General features: G+C 41.0%; 1 protein-coding gene across 1 annotated transcript in view; it reads right to left on the bottom strand.

Moving 5' to 3' along the window:
* LOC124797666 (guanine nucleotide exchange factor DBS-like) overlaps window positions 1-27,401 on the bottom strand; it is a 222,900-nt gene that overhangs the window by 172,649 nt on the left and 22,850 nt on the right. The window contains exon 3 of the mRNA XM_047260803.1: window positions 7,972-8,086. Within this exon, the coding sequence (XP_047116759.1) occupies window positions 7,972-8,086 (115 nt within the window). The remainder of the gene's footprint in view (window positions 1-7,971; window positions 8,087-27,401) is intronic.

Genomic DNA, 27,401 nt, shown 5'->3' with positions numbered 1-27,401 from the left:
TTCAAACATTTTGCTAAAATACATTCGCACATCTTGGCCTTGCTCATTGCATAGCACGTAGAACTTTGTAGTGCGCCAATATCAACATATCATCACTATACAGCAAGGTATCATTCTTGTTCAAAATGACAGTGGACAGTCAAGTGTGTTGATCCCCAAAGCTTTCCAAAAAGAAGTGTTGCACTCACTTCACCAAAGACGCTGGGGGATTGTTCATATGAAACAGTTACCGTGTCGACACTGTATTTGACAGGGTATGGACACCCAAATAGAACAGATGACGTCACAGTGTCACACATGTACGAAAATCATTTCACTCTGCCACAAAAATTCTCTGCTTGGCTTAAATCGCAACCACAATGGCAACATGTGCACATAGACTTTGTGGGTTCTTTTGGGTTGGCTCAAATGGCTCTGAGCGCTATGGGACTCAACTGCTGAGGTCATTAGTCCCCTAGAACTTAGAACTAGTTAAACCTAACTAACCTAAAGACATCACAAACATCCATGCCCGAGGCAGGATTCGAACCTGCGACCGTAGCAGTCTTGCGGTTCCAGACTGCAGCGCCTTTAACCGCACAGCCACTGGTTCTTTTGGGAAAATTTGTTGGTTGATTGTGGTGGACTCTTATATCAAGATTCCTTTTGCTGTGCCAATGAACTTGACAATGTCACAGAGCACAGTTCAGGTGTTGTCCTCTATTTTTTGCCTCAAAGTTTTGCCTGAAGCCATAGTGTTGGACAAAGGCCCCTAGTTCACATCACATGAATTTGAGACATTCTGTGAATGCAATGGCATACAGCATCTAACTAGTGCCCCGTCCCATCCAAAGTCAAATGACGAAGTGGAACATTTTGTCAGAAACTTCAACCAGCAAACTGACAAACTTCACACCACACAACCTAGAGCTCAAGCATTGCAACTGTTTCTTGCCTCCTATCACTCGCATCCATGAGATGGACCACTGCCGGCAGAATTTCTTTACGGCTGCTGCCATTAGACATTGCTCCACCCTCCTCAGCATCCAGCGGTGAAGGAAGGCCACAAGTATCACTTCGCGCTGCATGATATTGTTTTTTTCAGGGTTTTTGGCAGCAGCAGACAGTGGGCGCGAGGAGAGATCCCTTGTCAACTTGACGCATGGATGTATCTCATATCAGGCACAGATGGATTGCAGTGCTAACATCACAGTCGAATTCGCCGCTGTCATGTGCATGGTGATCCTTCTGTATCTCTTCATCTACATCTACATTTATACTCCGCAAGCCACCCAACGGTGTGTGGCGGAGGGCACTTTACGTGCCACTGTCATTACCTCCCTTTCCTGTTCCAGTCGCGTATGGTTCGCGGGAAGAACGACTGTCTGAAAGCCTCCGTGCGTGCTCTAATCTCTCTAATTTTACATTCGTGATCTCCTCGGGAGGTATAAGTAGGGGGAAGCAATATATTCGATACCTCATCCAGAAACGCACCCTCTCGAAACCTGGCGAGTAAGCTACACCGCGATGCAGAGCGCCTCTCTTGCAGAGTCTGCCACTTGAGTTTATTAAACATCTCCGTAACGCTATCACGGTTACCAAATAACCCTGTGACGAAACGCACCGCTCTTCTTTGGATCTTCTCTATCTCCTCCGTCAAACCGATCTGGTACGGATCCCACACTGATGAGCAATACTCAAGTATAGGTCGAACGAGTGTTTTGTAAGCCACCTCCTTTGTTGATGGACTACATTTTCTAAGCACTCTCCCAATGAATCTCAACCTGGTACCCGCCTTACCAACAATTAATTTTATATGATCATTCCACTTCAAATCGTTCCGCACGCATACTCCCAGATATTTTACAAAAGTAACTGCTACCAGTGTTTGTTCCACTATTATATAATCATACAATAAAGGATTCTTCTTTCTATGTACTCGCAATACATTACATTGTCTATGTTAAGGGACAGTTGCCACTCCCTGCACCAAGTGCCTATCCGCTGCAGATCTTCCTGCATTTCGCTACAATTTTCTAATGCTGCAACTTCTCTGTATACTACAGCATCATCCGCGAAAAGCCACATGGAACTTCCGACACTATCTACTTCCCCCAGATTCAAGGATCCCAAGGACAGCACAGCCACAGCAGCTGTCAGAGGGTGTCATCATGACACTGCAGGACAATCCCATGAAGACGGACCCCCATCTCCTCTGCTTCCTCTCATCCTACCAATGGAGCTGGACATGCCTACATGCCTTCTATATCATGGTATGGGCCACAGGAGGTGGACACTTACCCTTCTGGGTGTTTTCCAGGGGCATTTCCACCAGAGCAGGGCATTTCCACCAGAGCAGAGGTCGGACGGCAGGGTACGACCAGAAGTCTGACGTCCCATGCAAACATAGCTTCCAGTCTATCAAAGCGCAAAGCGTTCATGCTCCTAGCCCCCCCCCCCCCCCCCCTCAGTTGAGCTCCAGATACAATGACAGTACATCGCTTGGGGAGGGGAGGGGGGGGGGGGGGGGGGGAGGGGAGGAACGTTACAGCGTAAAGTCAGTGCCGGCATACCATTTGGGAATGACAGGGAAGAGAAGGTTATGAGAAGAAGTCAGCCAATGGGCATGCTCCCTCCAAGATGACAATGCAACAGCAGTGGCTCCTATGTGAAGATGACGTAAGCGCCACGCCGGATTGGTGGTAGCCCACTTCGACAGCAACATCAACGTCAGCCACTTTGTTAGGAATCTCTATGCAGCACAGACTTGTGTTTGCCTATACTGAAGAAGACTGATTATTTTGTATGTCGCCATTTGCTTGCAACACATCTATCAAAGTTAAGTAATAGTATCTCGCCTCATTGTAATGAAACTCGGTAACGAAGAGTTGTTTGATTATTTGTCTAGCGAACCAAGTATGCAGGATTCCTAGACACAACAATTGGTGTCTTTAAAAACAAGTTGATAAATTATTGTGTATAATGAATCTCCAAAATAAATTTTACAGTGCCCACTTAAGAGAACACAATAAACAGGGTGGTCCATCAATCGTGACTGAGCCAAATATCTCACAAAATAAGCGCCAAACGTAAAAACTACAAAGAACGAAACTTGTCTAGCCTGAAGGGGGAAACCAGACGGCACTATGGTTGGCCCGCTAGATGGTGCTGCCGTACGTCAAACAGATATCAACTGCGTTTTTTTAAAAATAGGAACCCCCATTTTTTATTACATATTTGTGTAGTACGTAAGGAAATATGAATGTTTTAGTTGGACCACTTTTTTCGCTTTGTGATAGATGGCTCTGTAATAGTCACAAACATATGGCTCACAATTTTAGACGAACAGTTGGTAACAGGTATGTTTTTTTTTAATTAAAATACAGAATGTAGGTACGTTTGAACATTTTATTTCGGTTGTTCCAATGTGATACATGTACCTTTGTGAACTTATCATTTCTGAGAACGCATGCTGTTACAGCTTGATTAGCTGTAAATACCACATTAATGCAATAAATGCTCAAAATGATATCCGTCAACCTCAATCCATTTGGCAGTATGTGTAATGACATTCCTCTCAACAGCGAGTAGTTTGCCTTCTGTAATGTTCGGACATGTATTGACAATGCACTGACACATGTTGTCAGGCGTTGTTGGTGGATCACAATAGCAAATATCCTTCAACTTTCCCCACAGAAAGAAATCCGGGGACGTCAGATCCGGTGAATGTGCGGGCCACAGTATGGTGCTTCGACGACCAATCCACCTGTCATGAATATACTATTCAATACTGCTTCAACCACACGCGAGCTTGTGTGAAGGACATCCATCACATTGGAAGTACATCGCCATTCTGTCATGCAGTGAAACATCTTGTAGTAACATTGGTAGAACATTACATAGGAAATCAACATACATTGCACCATTTAGATTGCCAATGATAAAATGGGTGCCAATTACCCTTCCTGCCGCACCACACATTAACCCACCAAGGTCGCTGATGTTCCACTTGTCACAGCCATTGTGCATTTTCCGTTGCCCAATAGTGCATATTATGCCGGTTTATTTTATCGCTGTTAGTGAATGACACTTAGTCGCTAAACAGAACATGTGCAAAAAATCTGTCATCGACCTGTAATTTCTCTTGTGCCCAATAGCAGAACTGTACATGACTTTCAAAGTCGTCGCCATGCATAGAAATATGGTACGGGTGCAATCGATGTTGATGTAGCATTCTCAACGCCAAAGTTTTTGAGATTCCAAATTCTAGTGCAATTTGTCTGCTACTGATGTGCGGATTAGCTGTGACAGCAGCTAAAACACCTACTTGGGCATCACCATTTGTTGCAGATTGTGGTTGACATTTCACATGTGGCTGAGCACTTCCTTTTTCCTTAAATAACGTAAATATCCAGCAAATGGTCCGGACACTTAGATGATGTCATCCAGGATACTGAGCAGCACACACAGCACATGCCCGTTGGGCAATTTGATCACAATAGTCATAGATCAACATGATATCAACCTTTTCCGCAATTGGTAAATGGTCCATTTTAACAGGGGTAATGTATCACGAGGCAAATACCATCCGCACTGGCGGAATGTTACATGATACCACGTACTTATACGTTTGTGACTATTACAGCACCATCTATTACAAAGCGAAAAAGTGGTCCAACTAAAACATTCATATTTCTTTACATACTACACGAATATGTAATACAAAATGGGGATTCATATTTAAAAAAAAAAACGCAGTTGATATCTGCTTGATCTATGGTAGTGCCATCTAGCAGGCCAACCATAGTGCCATCTGGTTTCCCCCTTCAAGCTAGACAAGTTTTGTTCTTTGCAGTTTTTTCGTTTGACGTTTATTTCGTGAAATATTGGCCCAGTCACGATCAATGGACCACCCTGTATAATGGAACCAAAAAGATTGCCATCTACGATGAGACACTTTTCATAACAAGGTACTACATTCAGTATCTCCTTATCAAGGAATGATGCTGTATGTAGTTATAACTAAGTGGCAATAGCTTGTTTAACACTATTATCACCCTTAATGTCCCACCAGCAAGGAAATTGTCAGACACAAAGAGACTTCAAAATCAGATGGGTCTCTAGGTAAAAAGAAAAAATGTTCACAGCAAAAGTCTAGTGTCATCAGACACTGCACTGTTGTAATACTGTGGCAGTGACTTTGTGTTTTGTGGTTTGTGGTTTTACATAAAATTCAAATCTCAAACTGCCTTATCATTCATTTCGGATTGTATGATGAAGTTTACATAGAGTATCGTAATAAGTTCTGCTGTTTTTGGTTACATCACATGCCAAAAAGTCAATCAATAAATAATCCTGTGTTTCAAAATACTATGCACAAGAGATTGTAATCTAGCTTTGGTCTTTTATAGGTTAGAAATTTGCCTCGACTTCAAGGATTGTAATTTTGTTTCCATAGTTTTGAGCAACAATGCTGTTTTACTCCACATCCTCAATGAGATTCAAACCACCATCGTAAACCTCAACAGGGCCTTGCCAAATACCGGATAGAGAAAAATATTGTCACGAAATTTTAACCCAGGATAGCTGATGCCAGTGGGAACCGAAATTACTAATGTTGTGTAGGTCGACAACGCATTACTTTTAAACTATGGAAATTTGGCGCCATGCACTTCGATTGGTCACGGAATTGCCCTGTTGCTGGATGCTCTGGACAACGCATGACCGCAAATGCTTTGCCTGCCGGAGATCACAATATATCCACGGCGATGGACGTTTGTATGTGTGAAACAACAACCATAGCGCAGCCCATCAACTCAAGAATGGAAGGGCAATCCCACAGCCAACTGGAGCGTGTGGTGCCAACTTTCCGTAGTTTAAAAATGGTGCGTTGTCGATCTACACAACATTAGTAATTCTGGTTCCTACTGGAATCAGCTATCCAAGGTTAAAATCCCGTGACAATTTTTCTCCACCTTGTATGGTAATGTACCAGAAACAAGCATCCACTGCATTCTGTGTTGTGCACAGTGCTCAGATCTTTTGCTGCACAATCACACTCATTTCCATATCATCGATGTATTCCATTATCTATTCCTCATACCCTTGACAAATTTTGTAGCAAATTAAAGTCAATGACAAGATTTCATGTATGACAGAAAGAAATTTGCAAGTGATGGATGCATCAAATTTCTCAAACATTATAGAAACTCATTACTGTCGTCTGTAAAACACAAGTTTGCACCATGTTTCCAGCAACTACTGGCTGGTTATGACACTGTTGGTGCAGATCAAAGGACAATGCATATTGCTGTTGCACAGCTCTAGGCTATGTTTATATTTCAAGTTCAGATTTTGTCTGAGGTACTGTGACAAGGCATGAGGCAGAGAGATGGGAATCCATAAAATCTTTAAAACTTCTGTGTGTGTGGATGTGGTGGGCACTGGCAAGTAACTTACACTAAGGAGACAACACACACACACACACACACACACACACACACACACACACACACACACACACACACACACACGAGGGAGGACTCGAACCGCCGACAGGGGGGAGCTGTGCAAACCATGACAAGAGGCCTCAGACCGCGCAGCTACCCTGTGCAGCCCCCAACACATTAGTTTTCTATTAGAAGGACAGTGCAGCCAAGGAAAAACAGAAGGTACTGAATGATATGGCGTGCTCATCCCTGGATTGTAATCATATTAAATGACCTGGGATGAAGTGAACAGACATATCCAGTAAGTTCACATAACAAGTAAGGAATATCTCTGAAATGTCACTAAGGATGTGTGATATTATATAACTCACAGTACCTACAAAAGCTTATTGACAGCATGCCTCAAGTTTGTGAGGCAGTCATTAAATTCAGTTGAGAAGACTTTGATGAAAGTAAAATATGTATTTTCAGTTTAAGCGTATATAATTATGTTTTTGGAGGAGGAGGAGGAGATTAGTGTTTAACGTCCCGTCGAAAACGAGGTCATTAGAGACGGAGCGCAAGCTCGGGTGAGGGAAGGATGGGGAAGGAAATCGGCCGTGCCCTTTCAAAGGAACCATCCTGGCATTTGCCTGAAGCGATTTAGGGAAATCACGGGAAACCTAAATCAGGATGGCCGGAGACGGGATTGAACCGTCGTCCTTCCGAATGCGAGTCCAGTGTGCTAACCACTGCGCCACCTCGCTCGGTATGTTTTTGGAGAAATTAAGTTTTGCTTGCGTTCATTTTTGAGATATCAGGTAATAGTCATGGTTTATTGAATTTAATGATTGGTACTGTAGCACTACAGTCTATGCGAATATGCTATGATAAATATTTGCCATCAGTGTGGACAGAGACCATTAACAGGAAACAAAGTTGCAAGTATGTTGTGAAAAGTGCAGTAACCATGTCTGCATTATGAGAATTAATGTGTGTCACACTGGTCAGCCCAGATATAGACACTAGTGGTTACAATGCAGCCACAGCAGCTATCAAAAACTGAATTTACTTTCTCATTAGGCCTCGTTCGACATGTCTCAAAAAAGAAATAAACAACATAGTTTTCATCACTGGCTACTGTTAACACTCCCGTAGTAAAAAAAATCTGCTTTGGAGAAGTGATGATCATAAAACATTAACAGAAAAAAAGTCAGTTTTAAGATATCATTTGTTAATTTTACAGAGCCATTTTCATAAGTCACCTGTTTCTCTGTAAGCTAAGAATTTTCCTTACCCAAGAACTAAAATAAAATTTACAAAACATGTGGGAACTGCCTATTTGTTTAATGGAATAGAATATTAATGTCAACTTTTTTAAGTCACATTATGGTAGCATCCTGGACTACTTTCCTTGTTCTTGCAATTTCGGTGTATTCACACAATGAAAACTGGAAAGTGCTTACACTATGGCTATAGTACAACTAGAGACAATAATATCTCAAATAAAAGAATGGTTGTCACTACAATGAATTGCACTAATACAATTATTAAAATCACTCACGAAGGGACAGAGGTGAGGTACAAAATAAGGCGCTTGTATTCTTCATCACCCAAGCCGCAGAAATTACCCAGATCAGGAAAGACAATAATTGGACACCCATCACGTGACTTTCCTCCTGAAACAGAGAGAGAGACTATCTATTTAAAAGTCCCTTTTGAATAGAAGTAGATGTCAACCAGAAGTGATTTCAGCAATTTTTAAATTTGAGTATTGTTGTCTGTCATCAGCAAAACTGCTCAAAAACAAGTATTTCACACCTGAGTGTCTGGAAATGTGTGTAGGCTTAGATTCAAGGAGAGCAGCGAATGAAAGAATAAGCCTGAAAAAATAAAACACTTTGCTCTTAATTAAATACAAAATAACAGCCAAAATAAAGCTTGTCTTTTAGAAAGTGTACATGTGTGAAATCACAATCTGCTGCAGGACAAAATACAATACGTTGCTGTTCTGACCACTGCACTGTAACATGCCTGGCTGTTCCTTAGCTTACTGCTCCAGTCTGCCCCTCTGTGATGGCAGACGTCTTGAAGTCGCAAGAGGACTGGTCAGTATTCAAGGATACAAAATGATATTTGTTTTAAGTAAAATGACAATCTAGCACAAAACCAATCAGTAGTTCTGTTGAAAATTGGACGTTACAATATTTGCGTCATCAGTAAAAGAACAATTTTCTCTGCCTTATTAAGAAAAAGCAAATCAATAAAACACAGGACAGATAATAAAATACAATGTAAGAACAGAAAAACACTCATAGTTCAAAGCCAGCACTTCGTAACAAACACAGTAATAAAAAGGTCAAGATTTTGTTATCAAACTATCAAACTTTTATCCTTTCTCAGAGCTAACAAGAGCAGAAACAGACCAAATACCAACCCCTTCACACATCAATAGTAATCTTTCTCCAAGCAGACATCACATAACATGAAACATGATCACACAATTATTAACTGCAAGTTGAGTCCTAAAACCTTAGTTCATTGAAAATATTTAAATTTTCATCTTACATAAATCACATTAAATTCTTGTTGGTCCTATGTTTCATTTAATTATTTTATTACGCTGTTAGTATGCTCAATGAAAAGGTTCTTGTGGAATGCACACGGAGATGATAACTCAGTTTTACTTACCCAGGTATACTCATACATTACTGAATACCTATAATTTAAGGAATAAAGATAACAACAGCAAACTTCACTGAATTAGTAGGAAAAGCAACTTGTTCTGATGCCCAGCATTTCATTTGTCTCCCAACGCCTTCTACTGGCAGATCAATAAGTTCAATTTCTCATGAGTGAGTTGGGTCTGCAATTTATTGGTTAGTTAGTGTATCTGATACTTTCTTCACTTAGCATGCCATCTGTTGCATCCCATAAATATAATTTTGTGTGTGTGTGTGGGGGGGGGGGCGGTGGGGGAGGAGGAGGGGGGGTGTTAGGCTAATAGTATTTAACTGCAAGGTTGTTGGTAAGCAGTAATACTGATAAAATAGTTAGAAAAATGAATGTGGTTAAAATATTTATAACTTAATAAAAACTGTAAAATACAATATGTGATCAAAAAGTAACAGGAATTTTTCTTTTCCTTAAATAATTTTTATTTATTCATCAATATCAACCTTGTCCCTTTCAAAGTCATCCCACTATCCCACTGAAGTATAATACATATGTGGTGCTGCTTTTTCAAATCTTGGAAGCACTTCTGGAATTCACTTTTCTTTATCAAACAATGGAAAATCCAGGATGGAATGTAACAATCGAGAGAAGGAAAGTTGCTACTCACCATATAACGGAGAAGCTGAGCCGCGATAGGCACAATAAAAAGATTCACACAATCATAGCTTTCGGCCATTAAGGCCTTTTTTAGCAGTAGACACTCATACACACACACTCACACAGGCACAACTTGCACACACATCTGCAGTCCCAGAGAGCTGAAACTAGTGTAGTTTCAGCTCTCTGAGACTACAGATGTGTGTGCAAGTTGTGCCTGCATGAGTGAGAGAGAGTGTGTGTGTGTGTGTGTGTGTGTGTGTGTGTGTGTGTGTGTGTACTGCTATCAAAGGCCTTAATGACCGAACGCTATGATTGTGTGTATCTTTTTATTGTGCCTATCGCTTCTCAGCATCTTCACTTTTCTTTATGGTGTTCAGCTTCTTCAGCGATTCTGTTTTTATCTCATCAACGGTGGCAAAATGATGTTCCTTCATGGTTCTCCTCAGCCTTGGGAATAGAAAGAAGTCAAAAACGCCCATGTCCAGCAAATATGGTGGCTGAGGCCAAAAAATCACAAACAAGCATTGAGATTTGAATGAGAGCATTATTGTAGGCAATTCCCATGGGTAGTTTTGCCACCATTCTGGTTGTCTTCTTCAGACTGTTTCATGCAAACAGTACACAACTTCCACATTGTATTCCTTATTGACTTTACAACCATAAGACTGGAACTCTTGAGGCATTATCCCATTGTAATCGAAGAAAAACAGTGAGAATAACCTTCACATGTGATTAAACTCGTCGAACTTTTTTTTTTTTTCTCTTTTTTTTTTTTTTTTTTTTTTTGGTTCTTCAGACAGTTTCCAATGGGATGACTGGGCCTTGGTTTTGACGTCATACCTCCACGCACCACACCATCACACAGTAGGGTAAGTGAACAAACTCTTTGTTTCTACATTGTGCAAGGGGGACGGGGTTTAGGCGAGAAATTCATTGAAATTTGAAGGCTATATTAATGGAGTCATTAGAACCGGCTGACATGTCACAATTTTGAGGTAATACTGGGGAATCGTATTTGCAGCCCATAAGGTGTTCCCATTGTAATTGCTAAGGCACACTGCACTTTGTGCTGGGTTGAGGCAATAGGCTGATTCACTTGTCACCAGTATGGCTATATGGCTAGGCAATGCACTGAATCAAGATGGCTCACAATGAGGTGTAGAGTACAAATTAATGTTTCGCAGTTGTGAGAGAATAAGCTATTGTTGATTGATAATGTGTTATACTTATTTGTGCAGTGGAGATGCAGGTTCCACAATGACAAGAGTCTGGGATAGGGTTTTGCCCAGCAAGAGGTGTTGCAGTTGAGTCAGAATTCCTAGAGCAAATTTTGGGAACGGACAGAGCCAGCTGTCGCCAATTTAGTCACTGTTTTTTGGCACATCAATTGAGAATGTAATGTCTTTTTTGAGCGATCTGTAATCATCATAAAACATTGGAGGATGGTCAGATGATCAGTTATTGCAAGTAGCAAAATTATGGTTGTTCCAGGAGGTAAAAACTTTTGTCAGATATAGAGAGAGGATGAGAAATGCACGGACATTTGATCATTTGAAACAAGGCCTCCTACAACAGTATGAAAAACACAACAGTTCAAGGTTCTTCCACAAACAGTTAAGTGGCACTGTGAGACAGGGTGGCGTAGTGAGACAGTATAAAGTTCTTCGGTTGGGATACATTAAATTAACGGGCAAACATATGAGTTGGGGGACAGTGACAAAGCAAATAGGATTACACTCCATGAAGCCGAACACAGGGCACAAAATGCCTTCCTGAGGAGCCTGATGTCCAATATGTCAAGAAGCGTTTGTACAGGTACGTTGAAAGATATGTACGCTGCTGTCTGAATGGCTAAAGAATTTAAAGAAATTAACTTTGGCAACAGGGGTTCATGATAACTGAGAAGTTTTTCTACTAATGTGAGATGTGATGGGTGTGGATGGGCACAGCATGTCCAGAGGCAATGTCGGTAGCCTCAATGGGGTAAGAATGGTATGGATGGACACCATCAATGAGACTGAAGGGGTAATGATGGCCAAAAGACTAGGGGGAAGTGGACAGATGTTGAAAGCTAGAGGGACCCTGAAGTCCATTGGGCAACTTCCTCTTTAAATTTTCATGCTACAGATACGTAAGCAGAGGTTGAATGTGGTATAGTAGGAATTGTGGAAGGCAGAGAACAGAAGTTTTAGTTGGACGCAAGAGGGGGGGGGGGGGGGGGTAATGGCCTCAAGCCGGAATCTTGTAGGTCAGAAGTGACTGACTCAATTGAGCTGTAAGTTGTATGAGGTGGGAGACGGTTAAGACATTAGATTCAGTGAGATTGAATTTTCAGGTTGGGGTGGTTTAGTTTAAGTAATGTGTGCAAGTAGTACCTTGTGTAAGCAAAGGTTACTGTATGATCTTGGGATTACACTTTCTGTTAGAGTATTATGCCAAAATTGACCTTCGGCAATGTATAGTAGAACTTAGAGAGACAACATTCCAGCTAGAAAGAACTATCGCCAATGACGTATTGAGGCAAGGTTCATCTGTCTTAAGGGGCAAACCAGTTAAGCTGCAAACAAAAACGCTACTGCTTGATTCACATGATATTGTGCCAGAAAACACTGGAAAGCTACTTTGCATGAATGTAGAACCAGAGCAGCCTGTTGATATGTTCTGTATAGTAAATTCACTGCAGGAGGTGATGGTGACAATGTTTGGTTGGTGGGGCATTCAACTGCAGGTCATCAGTGCCCGTACATATTCCCAATCTGTAAACAGTCCAATCTAGCCACTTTCATAAATGATGATGGAATGATGAGGACAACACAAATGCCCAGTCTCCAGGCAGAGAAAATCCCCAACCCGGCCAGGAATTGAACCCGGTACCCTGTGATCCAGAGGTAGCAATGATAGCGACTAGACTACGAGCTGCAGACTTTTGTAATAAGAGGCATTATATGTACAGAAGAGAAGCAGCATGTGAGTGGTACCCATGAATTTGGATAATTTTGGTCCCGAGGAGGTAAAGCTAACTAACAAAATGTTAATAATGAATTTAGACATCCTAGAGGAAGATGATTTGGTCACATCAAATGAGAACTGTGGGATCTTGCCTATTCGTCACTTATAGGGTGCCTAAAGGCTGCTGCATTCTTGGAATGATATACAATGATTCAAACAAATAACATTAGTAGTTTTATTTCTAGAAAGCAAATTGACAATAGTTAACTTTGATTACAGCAAATGTTGCTACCGAGAGGCAACATGAAAACAGTAAAGTTCTTGCTATACACAAAGTCAAAGTAAGCACTTGATACAGATCCCAACAATCTGATAGCGTAGCAGTAATGTCTGTTGCAGACTGGGCCAAACTGAGCGGCTGGGACTAGCAGGACCGATGCTTATATTTACTTCTTCCAGCTGTCACTCTTGGTGCGGCGCAGTCCAATTCTGCGCACCATTGGCCGATGTTTCCTCACCGCCTTCTCTGGTCTTGCATACTGCATCTTCATTCCTGTGCTTCTGGTTACGCCAGAACAAGTACCATGGGGCATGCGCTGTTGAGTAGGTTTGTACATGTCAGCGTTCCTGGGCACAGATGTCATGGCCAGTTTCTTGGCAAACAGCTGGCCATTGTAGCGCACGAAAAGTCAACCACACCAAGTGCTGCACGTGTAGTAGCATATTAATAAAATGTTTGAGCCTCTGACATTGATTTCCTGAGTGGCCTGCATCCTCACCATGTCCCATCATTGCAACCAAACCCAGCACAGAAGTGCCTCTTTGCCCCAGGCCACGTCAATATGGCGAAGACTTGCATGATCTGCACTCCAAGAGGTGTGGACAAGGAAGGAGAGAGAGTTCAACTTTTATGTTCCAATGGTGGTATCCCATCAATGGAGATGAGGAAGAGTGTAACAATCAGCATGGAGCACAGCAAGAGGAGGAGGAGGAGGAGATCAGTGTTTAATGTCACATCGATAACGAGGTCATTAGAGATGGAGCAGAGGCTTGGATTAGGGAAGGACGGGGAAGGAAATCCACCGCACCCTTTCAAAGGAACCATCCTCGCGTTTGCCTGAAGTCATTTTGGGAAATCACGGAAAACGTAAATCAGGATGGCCAGGTGCGGGTTTGAACCATTGTCCTTCCGATTGTGAGGCCAGTGTGCTAATCACTATGCCATCTCACTCAGTAGCCCTGCAGGGCACTGTTCTCTCGGATCTGTGAGGAGCCAAGTGATACACCAACTCTAACCTAAAACAACTGACGTGATAGAAACTAACAAATAAAAATCAGAAGGAGCCTCAGAACCCCCCATCATGGATTGCTGCTTTTAACCTAACCAGATGGTTGGTTGTGAATCGTCCCTCCCACAAAGTGCACTGATAGGGGCACAAAAGACCTTGTGATTCAAGAACAGAGCATAATCATCGGGCTACCATTTGCTCACACAGTTTTCAGAGAATGTTAGTGAGTCTAAATGGCAGCAGCTGTCAATGGACATTGGGCTTTTGCCAGGTTTAAGGTTTTGGATGACAATACTACCTGGCCATTGTGAAGGGGATACACCTTCCACGCAAATGCAGTTGAAGATCCAAATAGATGGAGACTTTTAGTAACATTCCGATATTGGGTCATCTGACTATGAATTGAATTTGGCCTGTGACAGGTAGCATGTGATGAGTCAAGAGCCTGAAGTAGTTCCAATCAGTAGAAACTTCATTATATAATTGAGCGTGACGAGGGGGGGGGGGGTGAATGATAGGCATATTTCTTCAACTCGTCATTTGTGTGTTTGAAAGGTAGCTGGGTAACAAGAGAATGGTGACACTGTCATGAAGAGGGGTGCAAAATGTTCAGCAAAATATTCAGAAAGAACTAAGGAGCTTAGCCCACACCTGAGGTGAAGAGGCATATCTTCCCAAGGAGAAGATATAGCTGTTTCAGGATACCTTCTTCCTGTATTTAATCAGATAGTGAGCCTTAGTGTGAAGCCATTTAAAAATATGGAGGGCAAATCTGCAAAAGATGTTGCTCGAGATGTCACAAGGCCGCTCAATAATGCTGAATAGCTATTGCTATGCCTATGGCCAACAATGGCACCAGCGAACAGTAGAGGTGGCCTGTAGAAAGTGTAATAGCAGCTCCAGTGGCGCAAGTAAAACAGCATAGAAGACATCTCCCACAATATCATTGGTGAAATCTGATACAGAGGGCGAAGGTGACAGCAGAGGGATACAATGTCAGCTGGCTCTTCAAAGAACCTAACGTGGTCACTGGCCCATTTAGCGGTGATAAAGAAATGACGGATCTTGAAAAGCTGTCACTGTCACAAATATCATCATGTAGTGTTCATTGTAACAAAGCCGAGAGGAGAAATCATAAGTTCAATAGCTGAAAAGGTGCCATGGACAGCACTGAAATGGGTAAGTGTGTCAACATTGAGGAGAGATGATCAGAAGGAAGCTGGTCAGTCAGAAGGCACATACCAAATAACGTGGTACTTCTCCAGATGGGGTGGTGCACAATGAAACCCACAAGTAGAAGAAAAGGGAGTGAGAGTGTTCTTGGATTAAGGTGGTCATCTAAAGTAAGTAGTACCCTGTCTGGAGATAAATAAACATTATAAATTGTGATTGCTGGGGTCATTTGCACTTGCATGGCTATTGTTTCCAATTTTGTAAGGACATAAATCCAAACATCAATGACAACTGTGTGAACCAACATACAGACCCATTCACACACACTCTCAGGACCAGCATGGTTTTGACAGAATGCACAGTGACCTCAATGGGGAATGGTCATCATTGAAGTGTGTTTCTTGGAGAGCAACGCAGATAACATAACTTTTGGAAATTAGTTATTGCAGTTCCATCAGGTGATAGTAATATCCATTGCAATTTTCACTGTGTCATCATGTTGAAGGTGTCCAGGTTAGGCGTAAAGGGATGATAATGGCAGGTCATGCTCCACAATTACTGTGTCACCATTGGGGTGGAACAACATCAACAAACATCTGTCCAGAGTCCAAAAGCGTGGTGGGATCTGATGCCTCTGGGGTCACTGGAGTAGCTTTCTTCCAAGACTACTCCTCCTCCTCCGCTTTCTTCTCTCTCACAACTTTTGGTAATTGAGATTCTTGTGATGGCTTATCCCCTGTGGGTGTAGAAATGAAAGGAGAGGGGAAGCCTGTCAAGGGAGTAGATGCACCAGGTAATTTTGAGTATCTGGCCACAATAGTGGCAAAGGTCAACATCACTGAGACTGGATGCATCAATCATATTTTTTCAAGCTTCAGAACATGAGAATCAATGTGTGGCCTTTAGTTACTGGATTTTGCATTCCTTAAGTAGGTTAGCACACTTCAGGAATCAGGGAGGTTGATCATTCCCACAACTGACACAGACAGGTGGTAGAGCACGTCATGAATTTTAATGAAGTGCTGGATAGAGTTTCCACAAATCAGCCTGTATGTACACCATGGAGATATTTGTCTGATGTGCTGACATTTGAAACATCACACCAGGGATGGGAAATACGGCTTCACATCACATATGAATTATCATTAATAACTGGACCCTATTGACAAAATGCAATTGGTTAATTGGACAAGGTACAGTGTGGGGATTCTTATGATGAATATGTTGATGGAGATACACATAGATTTAAAAGAATACATTTTAGACATGAGTGAGTATGTGTAAATGTTCTGTAATTTTACACAGGTCAAACACAAGTACTTTGGGTATGTAACTACCCATGCATTGAAATCCTATCCAAACAAGCTGGTATTAACATCGCTGCAGAATACGTGGTGGTGTGGATGGTTGGATTTCCATTTTAGTCTATTAATTTTTATCATAATATATATAGTCACTCACATAATAAGGGCCTGTAAACTACTGACAAATGTAACCTGAAAATAGTGGCAAATTGGTAATCTTTAGCCTGCATTCCACTTATTGATATTATCTGCTCTCCAAAGTTGAAAAGGAACTCTTAATTGATACTGTGGGGTACTGAGGAAGTAGATACTGAAATCATTTAACTACTTTTACAAGAAAAAATCCAAATATTCAAACAGTTTTTGTATCACACGCACCGCACCTAATACAGTTCAGGAACAGATCCTATTCACAGTTCTACAAATTATGTCTCTATAAAACATCAGCTGGACTAACCCTAGACAGTTTAGCTTCCCTAGAACTAGAAGGTTTAATGCTCTACTTCCTATGTGGATTTTAATATGAGCAGTACCAATCAGGACTCAAAAACTAGCTACATAGCAATGGATGAGGCAAATGTTTATCTAATGTTCACACAAAAACTTCAGTTCTATAGAATGCAAATCAAGTATGACCATGGTCTTTCTCATGATAACAAAGTTCTGTTGTAATAGCCAGTCAAGGCCCATGCACACAGTTGCAACTACCATCACAAATGAATACATCATGTAATCGCAACACTGATACTTGTTCCCTGGCTGACTGCAATATACTGCTGGCTGGTTGTTGGAGATTAAGGGACCAAACTGTGAGGTCATCAGACCCTTCATCCTATATGTACTGAACCAGAAATAACCCTCGGGAGGAGGATACAAAAAGCAACTCCTGGGAAGACCAGTTGTAAGCAAGATACAATAGCACAAAGATAAAATCACGGAGAAATAGGAGAGGAGTGAGAGGGGGTAAGATGGGCGAGCCACTCTATGCAGAATGCAGCTGGAGGTCCCTAGAGCATGGTATGCGGTGGGAGAGACATCCTCTGCATCCCACTAGCACCACCTCACATTATGTTAGCTCAAGAAAATGAGCAACACAGACAAGATGATGAAAATTAAGAAAGGACAAAACATTGAAAACACCAAATGTAAGAGAATAAGGAGAATAAAAAGGTGGGAAGGATAGGGGTCAGGCCAGACTGCTGGGCAAGGGCCATCACAGGTCCCCTGCACCACAGCAGGTGGTCAATGAGGCCAAAGTGCCCCACCTTATATAAATAAGTAGAAACTTTCTTTGAGAGTGAAACATAAACCAGGTCAGCCACTTTGGCATCATCCACCAGCACCAGAAACAGCATCTCAGGAAGTTTAATATATTGCATTAAAACAGCCAAATTTGGGCAGTCTATTAGACTGTGGGCAACCATCATGCAGGTACAACATCGGCAATAAGGTGGGTCTTCATGTCAGAGTGTGTGGCTGTGGGTCAGCCAAGTGTGGCCAATGTGTAGCCAACAAATGACAGTGGATTCCTTGCGGGAAGTGTGAAGGGAAGACAGCCACACTGTCATGGTCTTCTTTATTGCCCTCAGGTTGTTTGGGGAGTCCAGAGCAAACCATTCTGAGTTCCAGACACCAAACAATTCATGCACAGAGTTGACCGAAGGTCCATTTCTGTGTCTCCCATTTGAAAATTCAGCATCCTGGTAGCTAACTTTGCAGAGCAGTCAGCATGTTCATTACCTGAGATCCCAATATGGCCAGGGGTCCAAACAAAGACAACTGGCTGTCTAGCTTGATGGAGGTCAGATAGAAGATCCTGGATCATCGTGACTAATGAGTGGTGGGAATAGTACTGCTCTGCAGCCTAAAGGCTGCTCATGAAGTCACTACAGATTAGAAATACCTTGCCAGTGCGTAAACAAGCATGACAAAGGGCTCATTTGATGGCCACCAATTTGGCAGTGGAGACACTGAATACACCTCGGCAAAGAGCGTAGTTCACTGCACATAGTATGTGTGTGTGCAAAACCGGTTAGTCCATCAGACATTGACCCATCAGTGTATACCACTTCCAAACCAGAAAATTCATCAAGGATAGCCAGTAACACATGGCAAAACACCAGGGGGTCAACTGAATCTTTCAGTACAAAGGATAAATCAAGACAGAACAGAGATTGGAGTATATCCATGCGGGCGTACGCGATTGCTCCCTGACAAGAGATGACAGTGGGGGAATTTGAGTTCAGAGCAAAGACACTATAGTCGAGTTGCAATTGTGACCCCAGTCCTGGACCTCTGTTGTGAGAGGTGGATCTCCAACTTGGAAAAAGGACAAGGTAGTTTGGATGCTTTAGGGTGCCACAAACATGTATAGCGTAACTGAGTAACTTTTGTAGGCACCTCATCTGTAGGGGTGGAACCCCATCCTCCACAATTAGGCTGTACACAGGGCTAATTCAAAAGGACAATGTTGAAAATTGGATCCCACAGTGGTGTATTGGGTCCAGTGACTGCAATGCTGAGGGTGATGCCAAACTGTATGCCAGACTCCCATAATCAAGGTGGGACAGGATCAGGGCTTGTGTAAAACTGCACAATGCTAGTGCAATCTGCATCCCAGCTGCTGTTTCTGAGGCAGCAAAGTGCATTAAGGCATAGCCAGCACATCTGTTTAGGTTGACAAAATGGAGAAGCCATCAGCCAGGCATTGAAGAGCACTCCCAAAAAGTTACAAGTCTTCACCACATTGAGTAATTGGTCACCAAGATAAGGTTCTGATTGTGGATGAACAGTCCAATAGCGACAGAAATGCAAGGCACGAGTTTTGGTGCCGGAAAACTGAAAGTAGTTGTTGCTGGCTCAAAATCTTGTTGTGTCTAGGAGTACATCTCGCTGCTGAAAATTTTGATTTAACGTTGCGGGTTCTTGTTGCACTAAATAACTGAGGAAGATTTGCATGTTGCTATAAATATCTTTCTGTTTTATCCCAGTCTTCTAAATCACACTGACTTTACAATTTCCACATTTAAAAAACCAATAATTACATTGTTGTTGACAAGTTTAACAAAATATGTGTGTTTCCATCAGAGGCATGCCCACCACTACTTAACATTCTGCAGTAGTCACAATTTCCAAAGAGTTCACAAGGCAAAAGAGTTTACAAACTTTCTCCACAGGGGAAGAATCTTTACCAAATCATATAATTATTTCATAAATAAATCTAGAAACAAATTTAATAATTAGCGTTAGAGTGCACAATTAATAAAATGAATTTCAAGTGTGCCAGAAATTTTGTAGTTTCGATTATTCTTGAAAGGAGTAATATTAACTGTTAGTACATATCGATTGTAACAGATTAATTTCTCTTTTATACATTTTATAGCTTGAAATATAATACATCATATAAAAAATCATATGAATTCTTTCAGTGAAACAGCTGAGATAACGTCTATTGAAACAAGACTTGGTAGTATAAATGAAAAGGGGTATCTCTATAAAAAAAAAAGGGTAATGTTAGAGGAGGAGGATTCATTATAGGATCCCTGACAGTACCTTTCGAATGGCACACTGTAGTTGGCATGCAGCAACACCCACACTAGAGCAGCAATAGTAAAAGCAAAAATAATCAGCATACAAGGAAGGTGATACTGAAGAACCCTACAGTCGCTGCTAGACCACCAACTCAAAAGAAGAAAGTGTGGTGTGACAAGAGGTTCTGGACAAAAATCTGAAGTGGGTTTCAGAAACGTCACTCGAATGTAAGGCTACGAGGATGTGGTGTTGCTATTTGATGTCATAAGCCTTTTGTACGTTGAAGAAGGCTACAATATGGCTGTGATGTCAGTCAAAAGCTGTCCAGATGGCAAACTCTAGGTAAACCAAAATATCAGCAGTGGAACAGCCTTGCGGAAAACTGTCCTAGGACTGAGCCAGAAGGCCCAGAGACTCAAGGAGCCAACACAGCTACTGGCTCACAATGTGTTTGAGCAACTTACAGAGAACATTGGTGAGACTAATAGGACAATTGCTTTCCATCTGTAGAGGATGTTTGTCCAGTTTCAGTACCAGGACGATGGTGCTTTCTCACAATTGGAAAGGGAACTCACCCTTGTTCCAGGTACAGCTGAAGATAGTAAGGATATGATGCTGACAGATCATCATCATCATCATCCTGTTAAGGATTAGGCAGTTGCCTGTTCTGAACTCTCATACAAAATCATTCCCACCTTTTTATAGATCTTCGAATATCTCGTTTCCCATTCAGCTTCTAGTTCAGGATCTTTTGAGGAATTTTGTGACCTGGCAATCTCATGAGGTGATGTTTCCAATCTTCAGGATATTTTTGGATTTTTTCGATTCCTGCTGAAAATGTTTAATTCTGTTCTAATAGCTTTGTTTCTACTCATATAGCTGTTTTTGTGCAGCCCTTTGTTCGTCATAGCTACCTCATGTCTGCTATTCAAATTTTATTTCCACATTTTCTTTTTTTTGCTAGAAATTTTAAAGTTGTACTTCTTGCAAATTTTGTTCAGCTGGTATATTAATCTTTGGAGGTCATCTTCATTCTTTGGAATAACAACAACTCCAACAGCAAACAAAAGTACACACTGGTGTTCCTCATTCGTTATCTTAATTCCTTTGTTTACTTTATTTCCATTTGTGAAGAATGAAGTCAACATAAATATTAAAAAGGGTATGTGATACGCCACACCCTTGTCTAACGCCTTGGTTAATAATTATTTCTTATAATCAATTCCAACCTGTGTTTATTACAGTGCGTGCAGCTTTGTAAAGACTTTTCACTACCTCTATTAAGTGATAAGGAAATCTACATTCAGACATAATCTTCCATAGGCTATCATGGCTCACAAAGTAGAAAAAACTTCTCAAGGTCAATAAAGGCCATATGGATTTCTATTTTAAATTCTCTGTTTTTCTACGATGTTTTTAATTACAAACACATTGTCTGTGTATGAATGACCTGATCTAAATCCATTTTGCTCTTCAGGAATAATAGCTTCTGTGGTATTCTTCATGTGGTTACTGGTGATCTTTGCATACAGTTTGTAGCCAATGTTTAGAAGACATATGCCATGATAGTTTCTGCAGTCACTATGTTTCCCGTTTTGAAAAAGAGAGATTACTTCTGCTGTATACCAAGGGTCTGGGAACTTGCAGTTCGACCAACGTTCATTTATTAGTTGTAAAAGTCTTATCTAGTGGTAATCCTCCCTAATTGGTTAGCTCTGCATTTATTCCATCTAGTCCAATAGCTTTTCTGTTCTTCAGACCTTTAAAAGCCAGTTGTAGTTCATCCATAGTAATTGGATCTACTGTTTCATGTACATACTTTCTTCAGAGTCATCATCGTCCTCCTATGTACACCACAAATCTGAATAATGATTTAGCCATTGTTCACTGGGTATAATGTTCAGAAAGGCAGTGTCTTTTTTTCTTTTTCTTTTTTCTTTTTTTCCCCTTGCTGAGGGCTTTCATGATCTTGTGTGCATACTGCTGTCTATCATGTACAACATATTCTAAGAGACACTTATAAACGAGTCCCATGACCCTTGGTGTGCTTTTTGTGCTGTTCGTGTTGTAGCATTCCTTTTTATTTTATATATTTCCCAGCTGTCTGATGTTTTTTGTCGGTAGAAACTTCATATCAGCTATTTGTTTTTCTTTAATGGTTGCTTTAATTTTTGTATACAAAATTATGAGTCTCTTTTCCCCATCTGTTTTCTTCCTTTTACCAAGTGCTTCTGAGGCTGCTTCAATGATGCTGGTTTTGATATTCCATTCAATGTCTTTGTTGACTGGTAGTGAAGCAAGCTTTTCTTGGAGTCTGTACAGATAAAGTTTCCTAATACTATATTCTGACAGGAGATGTACTATGAACAACTCTTGTTGTGGCTTCTTTTGGAGTTTCTTTGTCTTCTTCCATTTTGATAGTAACCATATCTTACTGCTTAGAAGGAATTGGTCACTACCTACAGTTCCTGGCCAAATTATTAGACACACTGCACATTTTTAATGTTATTTGTAATAATTATGTGTTGAGTACAATATTTAATGCAATTAATTGGAAAATTTATGACAGTTATTCAGGGCACTTATTACATTGTTGAATTTTGTATCTATTGTTGCTACATGTCATTGGATTGTTGACCAATTGTAGGTATCAATGAGCAGAGTAGAGCGCACAGGAAAGGACCTGTTCTGTGGCGTTCTCATGTGTAACTGGTGTAATACTTTGTTCCCTTTGATTATCAATTTCGTAATATCGACATCATAACTGATTTTTTAACAGCCAGATATTACTAACTGTGACCTTCAAAAATGGGTAAAAGAGGGGACATTTCACCACATAAAAAAGCTGAGGTCAAAGCCCTCGTTAATACGAAAATGTATTCCAATCGGGAAATTTCACAAAGGTTGGAAACGTCAGAACCTAGCGTGAGGCGCATAAAGAAGAAAATTGATTCAGATGAAGAATAGAGCCCCAAAGAGGAGAATAAATGTGTAATAAAACCAATTTCAGATCAAGGTCAGAAAGATTTCTCAAAAGAATCTGCATAGAAAACAGAATTGCAGAAACAAAACAGATAAAATCTCAACTGGAAGAGGCTAATGTGAATACATTTGAACACACTGTTCACAGAAAGTTGAAGTATATTGATTTCAAGGTCTGTCAACCAGCTAGAAAGCCAAAGTTAACAACCACAATGAATGTAAAGTGTCTGAAGTGGGCTAAACAGTGGTGTGATAAGGATGCAGACTTCTGGAGATTGGTAATTTAACTTTAAGATTATTATCTACAATATGATATAATCTATGAACATTTACTCACAGTATATTAATTATGTTTCTTGATTTTTACAGATATGCTTCAGCGATGAAAGCATGACTGAAATTTTAACTAACAAATCTCAGTACGTGGGCCATCAAACAAGAGAAAAATTTCATCCAGTCTGCATTATTCAGACCTTAAAACACACAACTAAGATGATGATTTGGTCTGTCATCTGTGGCACGGGTACAGGACATCTTTACATGGTTAAAGGCATAATGAGGCAAGACCAGTACAAGGAAGTCCTGCAAAATCGGTTAATACCACAGCTCAGAGAATGGTTCCCAAATGGGGAACCATTTATCTTTATGCACAATGGAGCTCCCTGTCACACAGCCAGGTCAGTTAAATCCTTTATGATGGAACAAAATATCCCTCTGTTAGACTGGCCAGGTAATAGTCCCGACCCTGCGCCCCACAGAAAATGTATGGGAACTAATGAAGAGGGAGATGGCAAAAGATGTCATCACAAGAAAAACACAGCTCTTAGAGAAGATCATCCATGTGTGGTATTATCATCCACAAATGCAGGACACAATACAGTCCTGCATTGACAGCATGCCACATTGTATTAAGGCTCTTATAGCTGCAAAAGTTGGCTCAACAAGGTATTAAAACTAATGTTTTCGCTTTCACAATATTTTAATTTTTGTCGTAATTATTGAAACAAAATATTTTCAACAAATACTAAATTTTGTTTATTTGTTATATCACTTTAGTTATGAAGTAGAGTACACATAATCATTTTATCACAATTTATGTATTAAAAAAACAAATTTTGTTAAACAAAAATCATAATCTGCTTAAAAACTGTAGTTTGTCTAATAAATTGGCCAGGGACTGTGTGCAACTTACTCTATAAATACATATACCTTGCACAAGACTATTCATTTTATCATTATTTAGTATGTAATCAATCACAGACCTTAATCCTCGTGCACTCGATGTAAACTTGTGAATGTCTTTCCTTCTAGAAAATGTGTTAATAATTTTAAAATTGTTGAAGGAGGCAAACTGGCATAGTTCATTTCCTTATTATTAAGGGCCTTTTCTCCAAATAGTTCTCCTATTCCTGGTACTGGTAGATTTCCAATTGTTGCATTAAAATCGCCAGTGATGACAACATGATCTGTTTTGTTGTTATTGTTAACTTTTTTCTGAAAATCATGATAACAAGTATTAGTATCATCCTTCCTTCCCTCTTCTGGGCTGTACACACGTATAACTGTTAGATGACGTCTTGGAATTTGAAATCTGACTGTCATTATTCTTTCATTTATGAATCTGTATTCACAAATCTTTCCATTTATCATTAACTAAAATCGATACTCCAGCACTGGCTCGTTTTCTTTGTGGGATGCCACTGTAAGCCATCCAGTAGTCTGTCAAATCTTTTGATCCTTTTAGTTTTTTTCTTAGTTTCTGCTATTATTGCAATGTCCACTTTCCTCTCTCTGAGTAATTTTTTTAACTTGCTTTCTTTGTTGGTTATTCCTCGGATATTGTTGACCCCGTCCTGTATCCAAGGCTGTTTGTGAGTTTGACACTGATAAAAGTTTGGGCATTTGGGTGTGGATGGGATCTAGCCCTGGAGCTTTATCAGGGAAAAGGGCTAGGGCACTAAAGAATTCCCACTCACTGAATGGAGCATTATAGGGCTCCACGTGTTGTGTATTGAAAGATAAGTGCAATCACTCCATTCTCTCTTTAAGGACAAGAAAGGCAGATTGTTAGTTCTCAGATGCAGAGGCTCGAGCATAATACAGAACAAAATGTTCAGCTACGGCATCTGGGTCATTGAAAACAGCACCATTCAAGGAAATGCCAAGTGCAACTGCACGGGACTGGTATACATACAGGCATCTGATCATCCAGACCTGTGGAGGTGGTGTACATGTTCCAGTGGTTGAAACATGACATTCCCAGCACTCTTGCTTCTGTTATTTTACTAAGTGGCAGATCTGGGCACAGAGCCATTTAAAGGTAATGATGTGCTCGATCGATGGATGCTGCTTACGGTGCTGGACAGCCTGCTTACACTCTCTAATGGCCTCAGCAATTTCCGAGGTCCACCAAGGTAGTACCTTCTGATGGGGTGATCTCGAAGGATAGGGGATTCTGTACAGCCTTGTCAATGCCTCAATTTATTGGAGAGCTCAGAACAACAGTAGAGATGAAAGCATCCCAGTCAGCATTGTGTACACCCCATCTAGGTGGGCACCCAGGGTGGTGACACTGAGGGAGGGACAGGAGGACTGGATAGTGGTCACTACCACACAGGTAATCATGGACCCTCTGGTGGATGGATGGGAGAAGAGCAGGGCTATGACCCAGTAAGTTCCATGGGCCACAGTGAAGTGTTTGGAGGCACCAGTATTCAAGAGAAAGAGGTCGAGATCTGTCAGTAAGTTTTCCATGTCTTTACCATGGTTCGTGATCATGGATTCATCCCATGAAAGGTTGTGGACATTGAAACCACCCAAGATTAGGAAACGTGGGTGGTGTTGAAAAACCAATGCAGACAATAAGTTCTGAGGCTCTCCATCATCAGGAGGGAGATAAACATTACAGGTGGTAAAATCCCGAAATGCCCTTACTCAAACAGCCACAGCTTCACAAGTTATATCAAAAATTATCCAGAGCACTTTTTCAGACATTTACAACTGTCATAATAAATTTGCCAGTTTACTTTAAATATTATTGAACCAGAATAGGTTGAGAAATGAAGATCTGACTCAAAATTATTGGTGCAATTTCTGATGAAGAGCTTCTCAGGTGATATTTTGTCAGTTTTTATCCAAATCTACTTCATACTTTACACTACATCTGACAATTTTAGATTTTTGTGCTGATATTGTAATGGAACAGACTAAACGATAAACTGGGTAAAACAGATGAACCATTTCCTAAAACTATTACACTTAATATTATCTGTCAGAGAGCGATGATGATGATCTGTAGGCCTCTGGTCCCAAATACTTTGTATCCAGAAATGGATGAAATAAGTGCCTTTTTAAAATTGTCACAGTTCTCACATTAATGTTCATGTACAGTAGTTTCATTGATAGGATACAAGAAAATCACCCAGGAACTTACCCACAAATTATCTCTCGATAGACTACTTACAAAATTTCATGTACCGGTATTAAGTGAAAAATCTAAGAATATATTACAGTTCCCTACAGTTCTTGCAGTGATCATGAAGATAACACTGATTAATTACAGCTTGCCAGCAGCATTTAACAAGTCATTTTTCCCTCACTCCGTACCTTAATATATAGTAAAATTGGAAGTACTCTCTGCAATCTCCTTCACAGTAATAATGGCTCAAGTTTCAGAATTGATGGCAGTGGTGACCTTTAAACAGCCAATAATGTCTCAAGTTTCAGGACTGACGGCAGTGGTTGCAGTGTAACACACAAATCAGCTCGATAACATTGCCTGGTGAGGATCATAATGAGCAGGGAGTGAGGAGGGAGGGAGGGGGGGGGGGGGGGGTGAGGGCAGGGAATGGAAGCAGGAACGATGCAGGTTGAGGTGGAAATAAACGCACACTACACGATCCCAACACGGATGACATCAGCATTCCTTCAGCGTCGTCCAGTTGACTGGTGCAGCCTCTGCACCAGTCGCCGGTTGAACATATGGTAAAGTTACTTCAACATCATTGAGCAGTACTGCCATTGCCAGACACTACAGCCAGTCTCCAAGGATCTGGGGTTCAACATGGAACCTGTCCACTTCCCACTAATGTCACACAGCACTGGTGTATCTCAGTTGCCCAGCTTGGCCTTGTAGCACCAAGCTAACAAGACGACTTGTGTCAGCAATGTCTTTGCTGCCACCAGCCACCACTGTCTCAGAGTACAGCTAGGAATGTCACAGGGTGTCTGCTACTCACAAACAGTTCCTGAGCTACTGTAAAATGAATGTTCCTTTTAACTAGGCATCATAGACTCTGCTCTCGCTGCTGTACTGGACAAACTGTACCGCAGTTTCCCACATATGTAACTATGCAGCCAGAACCATTCAGCAGATGACATAGGAATCACAAGTGGCTATGTCACAACACTAATAAGACTAACTAGACATT

The sequence above is a fragment of the Schistocerca piceifrons genome, chromosome 1, assembly GCF_021461385.2.
Source record: "Schistocerca piceifrons isolate TAMUIC-IGC-003096 chromosome 1, iqSchPice1.1, whole genome shotgun sequence".
Taxonomy (NCBI): domain Eukaryota; kingdom Metazoa; phylum Arthropoda; class Insecta; order Orthoptera; family Acrididae; genus Schistocerca; species Schistocerca piceifrons.
This window is presented reverse-complemented; position numbering and strand designations above follow the sequence as displayed.